The 13,980-nt window shown below is 42.1% G+C and overlaps 1 protein-coding gene across 1 annotated transcript in view; it reads right to left on the bottom strand.

Moving 5' to 3' along the window:
* Window positions 1-1,542: 1,542 nt before the first annotated feature.
* pyroxd2 (pyridine nucleotide-disulphide oxidoreductase domain 2) overlaps window positions 1,543-13,980 on the bottom strand; it is a 26,314-nt gene continuing 13,876 nt past the window's right edge. The window contains exons 10-16 of the mRNA XM_048268940.1: window positions 13,565-13,699; window positions 13,211-13,283; window positions 7,216-7,372; window positions 6,879-7,033; window positions 3,391-3,497; window positions 2,948-3,068; window positions 1,543-2,256 (exon numbers count right to left, since the gene is read on the bottom strand). Of these exons, the coding sequence (XP_048124897.1) occupies window positions 2,189-2,256; window positions 2,948-3,068; window positions 3,391-3,497; window positions 6,879-7,033; window positions 7,216-7,372; window positions 13,211-13,283; window positions 13,565-13,699 (816 nt within the window). The 3' untranslated portion in view covers window positions 1,543-2,188. The remainder of the gene's footprint in view (window positions 2,257-2,947; window positions 3,069-3,390; window positions 3,498-6,878; window positions 7,034-7,215; window positions 7,373-13,210; window positions 13,284-13,564; window positions 13,700-13,980) is intronic.

The following is a 13,980-nucleotide window of genomic DNA, read 5'->3' as shown; positions in this document are numbered from 1 at the left end:
CATGACAGTGTAACATAGACGTCGCTAGACACCTTGGCACGTGCTGTATACTGCTGAGCCTCTGTCAATAAGTTCAGGTTTTTAAATAAAGCTATCCTTACACCGGAAGACAAGATTTGGGAAAGATTCTTGAAAGATTGTAGTCTTTTGAGTAAAGCTTGAATGGGGGCCATTAGTTAAAATACTATAACCTTTCAAGAATATTTCCCAAATCTTGTCATAGTCTTCTGATATATGGGTAGCATTAGGCTATTTGGAATAATAGAGATTGCTAACAAATAGAATAGAATCTCTTTCTGTTGGTAACGCAAATTAACCCATAATACAAGATAAGATTCGTACACTCCTTGAGCTCAAACCGGCAGTCTACCTGGCAGGCAAGTCTCTTTGGTAAAGCAGGAATTCAATTATACTCAAATGCCATTGACCCCTATAGATAGGACATCATAAAATGATTTGCACACCAAATACAGGTCAGCAAGAAGAGCCGATAAGACAGGTAAGACCAGGGGGGTATGTAGTTTAGTGACAAACCTGGGTATGTTAACTCAGAGTAATTGTAAGCCTCCTACAACAAGAGCCCTATGGAATTGTTTTGTTAGGAGAATGAAGCCATACAGCTCTATTAGGAGGTTTACCAGTTAACATGCCCAGGTTTGTCACTAAACCACATACCTAGAAAATTTGGTGAGAAACAAACAAGTTAGCTAACCTGCTTGCAGGTCTGGCATGTATGTCTAAATGATTAGAGTATGTTTGACTTTATTTGCATGCAGAATATGACTTTTGTGCCTAAAAACATGGTGAGAATGATCATAACGTATGTTCAGATAAATATTGCTAAACAGATTAGTATCTAAAAACATGGTGAGAATGATCATAACGTATACTCAGATAAATATTGATAAACAGATTAGATAGATAGATAGATATATAGATAGATAGATAGATAGATAGATAGATACTTTATTGATCCCCAAGGGGAAATTCAGGATTAGTCATCTATTCAGAAATAAGTATCTCTTTGCACCCTCACAAAAGCTGCAGTTACATTGAAGTGTTTCTGAATTTTCCATGCCCAATATATCGCATTTCCTGCATATGACTCCAAAAGTGCAGTTTTGACAGCTGGAGTGGTGTAGTTATTTTCTTTAGGGGCAGTAGCCAATAGCTTGCCCCCTTTTAGCAGCCGAGGTATGGCCGAGTAAGCGGCAAGTGCCTTATATATAGCCTTTCAGCACATTCCATGCATGCAGCCGACGTGCGTGGCCCAAAAAGTGTGATTTGAGTAAAGTGTGTGTGTGTGTGTGTGTGTGTGTGTGTGGGGTGGGGGGGTTAGGTCCAGGTGACAGCACGAAACACGAGCTCGGAGCTCAGCGCAGGTGCCCTGGCGATGATAAGAAGTGAGATTCCATGAACTGCAGGCCCGCTAGTGGTTTACTGGTTTCACTCGCCGATAAAAACAGCCGTCGGTCTGTTTTCATGAGGAATGTGCAGACTCCACAATGACGGGACACACACACACACACACACACACACACGTCAGATTGCAGGATTTCTTTTAATTCCTTCACAAAATAACAAACGGCTGTTCCTAGAATGACAACCACAGCCTCTTCATTTACTGGAACTGATTCACACACTCACAGCAGGGATGTACTGACTGCATGCGGGTTTGTGGGTTTTTGTGTGTGTGTGTGTGTGTGTGTTTACAGAAACCTTTACAAACAGGCACATTGGCTCTTGAATGCTGGGAGGGTAGTGATGTTCTCTGTGTGTGTGTGTGTGTGTGTGTGTGTCAGAGAGTAAAAGAGAGACTTTTGGATTGTAGGTCACAGTTTCATTAACAAGCAAAGAGGCTGTGCAGTGGAGGGGACGCAATCATATAAGGTGTGTGTGTGTGTGTGTGTGTGCGTGCGTGCGTGTATTTGAGCGCACAAGAGATAGAGACAGATTTACAGACATTTTGTTCACACTTTTAACGCTATCTGCACTATGGGGTGTTGAGAATGCGGCCGTGTGTGTGTGTGTGTGTGTGTGTGTGTGTTCACATCTCTGCTATACTCTGACCAGACTTCTGTTTCTTTTGTAAGTGTCATGAGCACACATACACACGTTTCAGATTGTTTGTGTGTGTGTGTGTGTGTGTGCGTGCGTGCGTGTGCGTGCGTGTGTTTTTCGGAGTGTCTCAGCCTCGCATGTCAGCGAGGACAGTTAGGGCAGAGTTCCATCCAGCTGATCCCATCACACCTCCACCTGAAACACACACACAGACACACACACACGTGAGTATGCATGCACACACACAAATGCACATATGCACACACACACACCTATTTTCATTATTTCTTCAGTATTTTGAAGTGTGTGGGTGTATGTATGCATGTGTGGTGTGTGTTTGTGTGTGTTAAATAAGTGCTGCTAAGAAGGCCCTGGTTTGTTTTTTTCTGATAAAAATCATCTTAAATGTGTTTGTAAATGACTTTATTTGGACAGACACACACACACACCGCCACATTCTCAACACCCCACCAGGGCTTTACGTATTTTACGTATACAAATATACTTTACGTATACAAATATGTGGCCGGACTGGCACTCTCTGAAACCTTTTCACCTCTGCAGCATCATTTCAAGGAAAAATTAAATTCCACACAGAAAAAGAACATGGAGTAAAACGGAGTTTTGAGATTCAGCGCATTCCCAACACACACACGCACACATACACATACACACACACACACACACACGCACACACACACACACAGACACACACACACACATACATACACATGCACACACAGGCACACACACACACACATACATATGCACACGCGCGCACACACACAGACACACACACATACATATGCACGCGCACACACACGCACACACAAACACATAAATATGCACACGCGCGCACACACACACAGATCAGACAATGGTGCACCTGGGTGGTTGCCGCTGCCACACAGATACAGGCCTCTGATCGGAGAGCGGTAGTCGGCCATGGAGGGCAAAGGTCGGGCCAGATAAAGCTGGTCCAATGACATGGCACCATGGAAGATGTTCTGGAGAGAGAGAGAAAGATGGAGGGAGCAAGAGAAAAAGGGAGAGAAAGAGATGGAGAGAGAGATGAACAGAGGGAGTGAGAGAGGAATAGAGGAAAAACATCCTCCTGAAAAAAAATGTTGTTCACCAAGGCTTGATACTATACATAGATACATATAAACAAACACACACACACACATAAACACATACACATAAACACAGACACACACACATAAACACAGACACAGACATACATAAGCCATTTTCACATATGACCTCTGGATCCCCAAATCAGTCCAAACACCCACTCCAGCTCTAGGAGTCACACACACACACACTTACCCCCCCTGTCAGCCCGAACACTCTCTCCAGGTCTGGGGGTGTCAGAATATCCGTCCCTACGATGGAGCTCTTGAAGCCTGGGGCGTACTTCTCCACCCAGTCAAACACTGTCAAAACATACACAAGCACGCACCAGGGTTTATGTTAGCCGGCTACAACCGAAAATTGGCCGCTTTCACATGTAGTTGTTCAGTGGGTAGGGGGCGCTAGATGCTGTGTTATTATCCGGGCTGTGCTATTACCAGGGCTGTGGGTAGGGGGCGCTAGATGCTGTGCTATTACCAGGGCTGTGGGTAGGGGGCGCTAGATGCTGTGCTATTACCAGGGTTGTGGGTAGGGGGCGCTGGAGTAAGAGTGAGAGGCTTTGATCACACAGCAATGAACTTATAAAAAATAGCATACAATGTTGTTTTTAAGATTACCTGAACCCAGCCACAAAATGTTACTAACCCATATCAAAATCATTTGATTCCCAGATTCACAAAATGTTACAAACCCATATCAAAATCATTTGATTCTCAGATTCACAAAATGTTACTAACCCATATCAAAATCATTTGATTCTCATTCACAAAATGTTACTAACCCATATCAAAATCATTTGATTCTCAGATTCACAAAATGTTACTAACCCATATCAAAATCATTTGATTCTCAGATTCTCCACTACTGCTGTTCTGTGGTTTATTTTATTTTATTTTATTTTATGGATGTAGGCTATGGGCTATAGGCTTTAGGCCTTTGTCAGTTCGTAATGACTGCACAACAGAGTTAACTGACTAATATTTAATAAACTGCATTGTTGTATACAGTTTGTATTTGATTACCGTTTAAATGTATGCAATTATTGGTATACTTAAACATATGTCCCGTAGTTTTCCTGTGTGTCCGGTAGTATAGAATATTAACAAACATTGTGTCCGTCTAAGCATAACCTCTGACACACACACACACACATCTCTACAGGATGTGTCTTGCAACATTAGTGTGTAAATCACACACACTTCCTCTTCCTCATAAACTTCATTAACATGCACAGTCACTCACACATTTGCACACAAACACACACCAGCACCAATGTGATGTGTTTGGTCAGATGACACTTTAAAAAACTAGGAGTTGAGAGAAGATGGGAAAACAGATACAAACCAGAAAGTGAGGGAGTAGTAGGAGTTATCTCTGTCATTTGGGAACATACTGTACACTGAGATTACCGTAGTGTGTGTGTGTGTGTGTGTGTGTGTGTTAGGGTGCATCACCCGCCTTGACATATGCAAATGAATCTGTCCCTATGCTTATTATGTTCCAATGAGCAAAAAAGCATTCCTGGTAAATTTTGAAGTAAATTGGATAATATTTAGGTGGCCCACCATCAACCTTTATGAATGGTCAAAATTGTTGCCAAATTCAGGAAATCGCCTGGCAATATGGGGGACTATGGGGGTATATTTCATATTATTCCACTATTATCAATTTGTTAGCCAGTAGTTATTTGAATAATAACTGTATTAAGGGCATAAAGTAGCCTGGGTGTTCCCATGCTGCCTTGCACGCGATTTGATTCACGCTGCTAAGGCAGCCTGGAGACCATGGAGCAAATTTTCGCCTGAGATAGGGAACCAATCACAGAACAGGGGGGAAAGCAAGACGATGATGAGCTATGCACAGACGCATTTGATAGACACCTGTGGCACCCAATAAACGGATCTGGGCATTTTTTTCAAATACGAGAAAATGAACGTTTGGTTCCCAGACCACGTCTCATAGAGAAGTGATGGCGCTAGCCAGGCTAGGCATAAAGCACACAGCTCACTGGATAAACATTGGGTTTCTTTATGTTGTCATACATATTTTGGTGAATTTTCTCAGAAAAACATTTTTTTTTGAATAATATGTTATTTGATGAAAAACACCTTAATGTACTGTAACACTTGTCATTAATCTTTTATTTTAACTGTTGTTGCTATGGTGTTATAGAAAATCTCATACCGGTAATTCCAAATCAGATATAGGCTACATGCGTGGGAATGTTTTGTTTAGTGTAGAGTAGTAGTTGTATCACACAGGATTACATTAACTTTCTTGCAACATGGCTTTTAGTGGAGAGTGTATTAGTAGCCTAATGCCAATCCACAGTCTTCAAAATGTACTCTGTCTACAAGACAATCGTCTTGGATATTTGGTTTGGGCAGTGGCCTTGTTCAGGATGACTTGATTATCACTGGATCCTGTCTTCCAAACTGTTGCCAAGTTCTCAGGTGCTTCATGTGGTATCTTTCGGATGGAAATATTGTGTGAATGTGAAGTGATAATGACTGATCGGATTAAAGTATAAACGGCAACTTTCAAATATGATAAGTATTTTACATCAACTTGGTGGGCCACATATATATTGTTTTCCAGCCTTCAAATTTGGTACTGGGCAAACCCATGACAGCAAGCTTTTATTGATAGTTTACTTTAATGCTGTTTGTTGAAAATGCCTGGCAAAGGCCATTTTTATGGCATCTTCCAACAACAACAACACGTTACATTTATATAGCACTTTTCTCAACACTCAAAGCGCTTCACATGGAAAAGGGGACCTCACTAACCACCACCAATGTGTAGCACCCACCTGGGTGATGCACGGCAGCCATTGTGCGCCAGAACGCTCACCACAGACTAGATTGAGGTGGAGAGTGAGGGAGTGAATGAGCCAATTACAGTGGGGGATGATTAGGGGGTCACTGCACTGGGGCATTGGGATCGATCTTTTTGGCCAGAGGGAAGAGTGCCACCTACTGGCCACCCACCAACACCACTTCCAGCAGCAACCTAGTTTTCCAAGGAGGTTTCCCATCCAAGTACTAACCGGGCCCACACCTGCTTAGCTTTAGTAATTCAGCTAAGACAAGGAATCCGTTGGTCTGGCTGCTTCCCCCAAAATGTACACTACTGCCATATCTCAGGAAGTAATAAAGATAGAGACACACAACCCACACCAAATAATGCGGAAAGTCCATATTTATATTCAACTTCCATTGACATAATAGGGCTAGACCCATTAGTTTTGCCGTTATTTAAGAAAAAATGATATTTTCAGCCTAGCTTTATGGACATCTTTAGTTGGAAACTTCAGAGGCTCGGTGGGCCACCTATACATCAATAGAATTCAATAAAATTTATCATGGAAGTTTTTTTGGTTAATGGAATAAAAATATTCTAAGGACAGATTGATTTTCAAATTTCTTTCAAAAAGTGAGGCGGATGATGCACCCTAATGTGTGTGTTTGTGTAGCATGGATATTTTACTGCTGTAAGCAACTCTTTCAAAGCAATATTTAGATGTATTCTACTTGTCTATTCAAATAAAGAAATAAAATGTGTATGTGTGTGTGTGTGTGTGTGTGTGTGTGTTAGTGTGTGTGTTTGGCATAGTTCTGCTTCTCCTCTCCTGAATCCTACCCCTCAACCTTTAACCTTTCACCCCGCTGACCCCTGCTGACCGTTGTTGGCGTAGTCCTGTTTGTCCTGCTCGCTCCAGGGACGTCCGCCCTCCAGGGTGAAGGGGGTGAACTGGGTGAAGAACGACACCACATGGCAGCCAGGGGGCGCCAGGGAGCTGTCCAGCACCGAGGGGATGGTCATTTCCAGCATGGGCCTGCGCACACACAGGTGAGGTGTGTGTGTGTGTGTGTGTGTGTGTGTGTGAGGTGTCTGTGTGTTTGGTGTGTATGTCTCTGGTGTGTGTGTGTGAGCTGTGTGTGTGTCTGTGTGTATGTGTGAGGTGTCTGTGTGTTAGGTGTGTGTATGTGTGAGGTGTGTGTGCGTGTGTGTGTGTACCTTGATGAAGGGCGTCCCTGCTGACACTCCCTGTAGGCTTCCTCCAGCACCTCCACGCTCTCACAGTTGAGGTGGATGGAGCACTGGTGATGCGGGCCTGCCACTCCTTCCGCTACGTTCGGCGCCGCCAGGAAGTTTGGTAGTCGGTCAACAGCCACTAGGAGTCAGGGTTAGAATGTTAGCATTAGCATGATCCTATCATAAAACTAGTACAGGGTTAGCATGTTAGTATTAGCATGATCCTATCAAAAAACTAGTACAGGGTTAACATGCTAACACTAGCATGATCCTGTCAAAAAACTAGTACAGGGTTAGCACACTAACATTAGCATGATCCTATCAAAAAACGAGTACAGGGTTAGCACGCTAACATTAGCATGATCCTATCATAAAACTAGTACAGGGTTAGCACGCTAACATTAGCATGATATACACATAGGGGGCCATCTCTAGTACAGGGTTCACATTGTGGTTAGCAGGAGCTGTCTCGGGGACATACTGTATTTCAGAATATTAAAATTATGTTTGCTTTTGATTAACTACTGATTTCAGGGGCATACTATACTAAATATCTTGGTATCTGGCTGGATGAAAAACATTTAACTACCATATAGCCATCCTTGCAAAAACACTGAGAAACAAAGCCAGCCTCCCTATGGAAAGTAGGAAACAAGTTGTTGAAGCAGTTTTCATGTCAGTTTTAGACTATAGTGATGTGATATATAAAAATGCTACTGCTTGTTCACTTAAAGCCCTGGACTCAGTCTACCATTCTGCCCTGAGATTCATTACTGGTGATGGCTATAGCACTCATCATTGTGTCCTTTATGGTAAGGTGGGTTGGTCATCTTTGACAGAGAGGAGACAAAATCATTGGCATCTGTTTATTTACAAAGGTATTGTTGGGAAATTACCAGGTTATATTTCAATCATGGAAGAAAACTCGCATACCATTGTTTGCCGTTGAAAAATAAATAAAAGAAGTGTTTAATCCATCAACCAATGTGCTACCAAGTGAGGTGACAAACGTTTCGGTCCTCAGACCTTCATCAGTGCAAACCATATACAATGACGTGGCGCCTATTTATAGTCTGCGTCTACTTGGTTGCAGCTCTGTCAATCAACCTGACCCCTAGCTAGGTAGGTTGAAGTGTAGACTCAGAGAAACATGAGGAAAGAAGGCCCTCAGGCTCTTCGTTACAGTAGACCTAGACATAGAAAGTAGTCAAGTGAATGCAAAAAATAAAATAAAAATAATTTTTACATGCAAAATAGAGAAAAAAGTAAAACATAAGGAAACAAGATTAACAATGAGCAAGTGCATATTAAACAATAGATGGATATACGGATATATAGTAAGCAGATTGAACATTCTCAGATAAAACAGTTCAAAGGAAACAAGACAAATCAAAGTCAGTCATTTTAGCCCATGTGGATGTAACGTTTAAGGTAGTAAATCCAGCGTGCTTCACACTGAAGGAGCATCTGTCCTGTACAGCTCCTCCTATGGGTAGAGGAGACTCTATCTATTCCTAAAAATTTAAGATCTGACATGGAGTGGTTGGCTTCTGTGAAATGACAAGAATAACTGGCGATTTAGGGTCCTGCCTGTTAATAGCACTGCGGTGTTCATTGAGCCTGACTCTTAGCTGTCTCCTTGTGCAGCCTGTGTATTGCAAACCACAAGGGCAATATAACAAGTAAATTACATTAGTGGAATTGCATGTAATGAATTTTCTTAGGTTGTATTGTTTGCCAGTGGAGTAGCTTGTGAATTGGCTGGTCTTAGTGACCGAAGTACAGGACATGCAATTGCGGCAGGGAAAGAAGCCTGTGAGATCATCTAAGCGTTCACGGGGACGCATGGAGTGATTGAAGGTGTCCGAGTGGACCAACCTGTCTTTTAAATGAGCAGATCTGGAGTGAGTAAAAAGGGGTGGGTTGGGAAAAAGCTCAGCACATTTGGGATCAGCCTGAAGAACATGCCAGTGCTGTCTAATGACATGTTTGATTTGTTGGCTGAGGGGTGTGTAAGTTGTGCAACAAATCAAAGGTGGATCGCTACGCTGGGTGTTCAATATGGAGCGATCACGATGTACATATTTGCGTACTCGTTCAAGGGCACTATCAAGAACCTCAGAGGTATAACCTTGTGCACGGAAATCCATGTAAATTGGACTCAACCTCGAAGTCCTCGTCTCTATGACAAATGCGTCTAATGCGCAAAAACTGACTGTAAGGGAGTCCCTTCTTACTCGGTGCAGGATGGAAACTAGACGCATGTAGATAGCTGTTCATGTCTGTGGGGTTTTTGTATAAAGTGGTGTGTAGATTGCGGGTGTCTCGCACTACCCAGGTGTCCAGAAAATGTATGCACTTGTGATCAAATTCAAGACTGAATTTAATGGAGTCAATGAGACCATTAAGATAGTCATGGAACTCATGAAGATATGCTTCTGTGCCCTTCCAAATAAAAAATAAATCGTCTATATAGCGCCTATAAAGAAGTATGTTGTCGGAAAATGGATTGTCAGCATGGATGTGGTGATGCTCAAGGTAACCCATGAACAGATTAGCATAGTCAGGCGCGAATGTGGCACCCATGGCAGTCCCACGAATCTGTACGAAATAATCATTGTTGAACAAGAAGTAAAAGAAGGATAGCACTCTGTGCGTGTGTTCAGAAAGAACTCTAGAGCTAGGAGTCCAGAATCATGGGGAATGTTTGTATAAAGGCTAACTCTAACTGTCTGACGCTGATTCCTACAGAAAGCTGACTGGTAATCCTACAGCGTCCTTCAAAAGGGAGGTTGACATTTTTGTTAAGAATGGTTTTGCCAAACATTACTTAACTGCTTCAGAGAGGGATTATCTCATCACTGACAACCCCACCATTCCAGTAATTTACACATTACCTAAGGTCCATAAGCAATACCATAAAGTACCTGCTGGTCGTCCCATTGTATCTAGCAATGGGCCTCTCACTGAGCCCCTTTCTAAATTTATTGACGCACATATTAGACCCCTGGTCACGAACTTACCGTCCTGGTATTGACTAAAAATTACTTCTTGTTCAACAATGATTATTTCGTACAGATTCGTGGCACTGCCATGGGTGCCACATTCGCGCCTGACTATGCTAATCTGTTCATGGGTTATCTTGAGCATCACCACATCCATGCTGACAATCCATTTTCCGACAACATACTTCTTTATAGGCGCTATATAGACGATTTATTTTTTATTTGGAAGGGCACAGAAGCATATCTTCATGAGTTCCATGACTATCTTAATGGTCTCATTGACTCCATTAAATTCAGTCTTGAATTTGATCACAAGCGCATACATTTTCTGGACACCTGGGTAGTGCGAGACACCCGCAATCTACACACCACTTTATACAAAAACCCCACAGACATGAACAGCTATCTACATGCGTCTAGTTTCCATCCTGCACCGAGTAAGAAGGGACTCCCTTACAGTCAGTTTTAGCACATTAGACGCATTTGTCATAGAGACGAGGACTTCGAGGTTGAGTCCAATTTACATGGATTTCCGTGCACAAGGTTATACCTCTGAGGTTCTTGATAGTGCCCTTGAACGAGTACGCAAATATGTACATCGTGATCGCTCCATATTGAACACCCAGCGTAGCGATCCACCTTTGATTTGTTGCACAACTTACACACCCCTCAGCCAACAAATCAAACATGTCATTAGACAGCACTGGCATGTTCTTCAGGCTGATCCCAAATGTGCTTTTTTCCCCAACCCACCCCTTTTACTCACTCCAGATCTGCTCATTTAAAAGACAGGTTGGTCCACTCGGACACCTTCAATCCTCCATGCGTCCCGTGAGCGGCTTTAGATGATCTCACAGGCTTCTTTCCTGCCGAATTGCATGTCCTGTACTTCGATCACTAAGACCAGCCAATTCACAAGCTACTCCACTGGCAAACAATACAACCTAAGAAAATTCATTACATGCAATTCCACTAATGTAATTTACTTGTTATATTGCCCTTGTGGTTTGCAATACACAGGCTGCACAAGGAGACAGCTAAGAGTCAGGCTCAATGAACACCGCAGTGCTATTAACAGGCAGGACCCTAAATCGCCAGTTGCGCGTCATTTCACAGAAGCCAACCACTCCATGTCAGATCTTTTAGGAATAGATAGAGTCTCCTCTACCCGTAGGAGGAGCTGTACAGGACAGATGCTCCTTCAGTGTGAAGCACGCTGGATTTACTACCTTAAAACGTTACATCCACATGGGCTAAATGACGACTTTGATTTGTCTTGTTTCCTTTGAACTGTTTTATCTGAGAATGTTCAATCTGCTTACTATATATCCGTATATCCATCTATTGTTTAATATGCACTTGCTCATTGTTAATCTGGTTTCCTTATGGTTTACTTTTTTCTCTATTTTGCATGTAAAAATTATTTTTATTTTATTTTTTGCATTCACTTGACTACTTTCTATGTCTAGGTCTACTGTAACGAAGAGCCTGAGGGCCTTCTTTCCTCATGTTTCTCTGAGTCTACACTTCAACCTACCTAGCTAGGGGTCAGGTTGATTGACAGAGCTGCAAACAAGTAGGCGTGAGACTATAAATAAGGCCAACGCCATTGTATATGGTTTGCACTGATGAAGGTCTGAGGACCGAAACGTTTGTCACCTCACTTGGTAGCACATTGGTTGATGGATTAAACACTTCTTTTATTTATTTTTCAACGGCAAACAATGGTGTGCGAGTTTTCTTCCATGACTGACTACTACGTTGCACCCGCACCCGCACGGGCTTGAGTATTTGGCGCGAGACCCTACCTGTCTAACCAGGTTATATTTCAGACATGCTTGTGTGGAATTCTGGTTCCTATCAGACCAGATCAGATGACTGTTTGATGCTCAAGGTTCCTCGTATCCACTCTGTTTGATGCTCAAGGTTCCTCGTATCCACACTGTTTGATGCTCAAGGTTCCTCGTATCCACACTGAGTTGGGAAAGTCGGCCTTTTGTTATGGTGCCCCTACTTCCTGGAATAATCTTCAGTGTAATATAAAAATGAACTCTATACTTTCCTATAATCAATTCAGATCTGTAATCACAAACCTTCCTATGTCAATTTGTACCTGCTTTAAGTAAATGTCTTTATTATTATTATTATTATTATTATTTTATTATTAAGATTTTATGTATTTTTCCCCTTCCTCCTCTATAATGTAATGTATGTTATCTTATTATTTATTTATTTTACTTTGTTTTATGTTATGTATAGGCCTAGACCTGTTATCTTATTATTTATTTATTTTACTTTGTTTTATGTTATGTATAGGCCTAGACCTGTTATCTTATTATTTATTTATTTTACTTTGTTTTATGTTATGTATAGGCCTAGGCCTATACTTTTATTCTCTCTCTCTTTTTATTTCTTGTTACTTCATTGTTTCTGTAATCTCGGCTTCATTGAAAATGAGGGCTTCCCTCAATGACCCTCCGAGAATAAATAAAGGTTGAATGAATGAATGAATGAATGAATGAATGAATACTGAGGCATCGGAGGGTCTTTAGTGGGACCAAATGGATCCAGTTTTACAGTGTTTGTTGTGTTTCATTCTCGACATTGCAGCCGATATATGACACAGAATATTCAGCCATTCAGTCGGTTAATTTTTGTATGAGCCAGCGGGTAGTTTGCATGGCCACTAACTCAATCCAGCTGTTGTCTACTTCAGACTCTAATGCTTCTGTCATTCTGTCCAGCTCATCAGAATAGTTTATATGAACAGATACAACCACATGGTTTTACTTTCACTGAGTTCAGCCTGTAGGCTCCATTTTATCTCAAGAGGAAATGCAAAGCCTAGAATAATGAGGAAAATGTTGATTGGTATCCTTGTGAAAACAAGGCGCATACTATTGACCTTGGTGTTGGGGGAGGAAAAGGAGCATACCATTGATTTTGGAGACAGAGGAGGAAGAGGAGCATACCATTGATTTTGGTGACGGGGGAGGTGTAGTCAATCTGATTTATAGCTTTGAGAAACTCTGAAGGTAGAGACTCCTGGGGGGAAGAACATTAAAGCTACTGAAGTAAGATTAACACTGAACAGATTAACACACCAGTAGAGCTACTGGAGTTAGATTAACACTGAACAGATTAACAGGTAGAGCTGCTGGAGTTAGATTAACACTGAGCAGATTAACACTGAACACTGAACTGAACGCTCTTCTCCTCTGCATGCAGATATACTGTATGCTCTAGACACACTCATCCGATTGGTTAAGGGTCAAGCTCAGGTGAGGTTGAGTTCCAGGTGAGGTCAGAAGAGCAGGGAGACGCACCTGTGGTGTGAGCTGTGTGAAGGTGACGTACGGCGTAGCATTGGACAGAACCACTTTACTGCGGACCTCAGTTCCGTTCTGCAGAACCACACCCTGGGCTCGACCATCGGATCCCACTAGAACCTTATCAACACTCTGATAGACAAAGACAGCAGATGGTAATGTGATACTCACTCACACACAAACACACACACACACTACTAAAACGTCATTCTCACACACACACACTAATGTGATCTGTGAGAGCACTTAACACTATCTAATCCCAAATCTAAACAACCATGTTTAGTCATCTTTGACAACATCATTAGGGTAAGGCCCTATCAAACACACACACACACCACACACCATTAGGGTTAGGCCCTATCAAACACACACACACACACACCATTAGGGTTAGGCCCTATCAAACACAC

Source organism: Alosa alosa, chromosome 18 (assembly GCF_017589495.1).
Source record: "Alosa alosa isolate M-15738 ecotype Scorff River chromosome 18, AALO_Geno_1.1, whole genome shotgun sequence".
Lineage (NCBI taxonomy): Eukaryota > Metazoa > Chordata > Actinopteri > Clupeiformes > Clupeidae > Alosa > Alosa alosa.
This window is presented reverse-complemented; position numbering and strand designations above follow the sequence as displayed.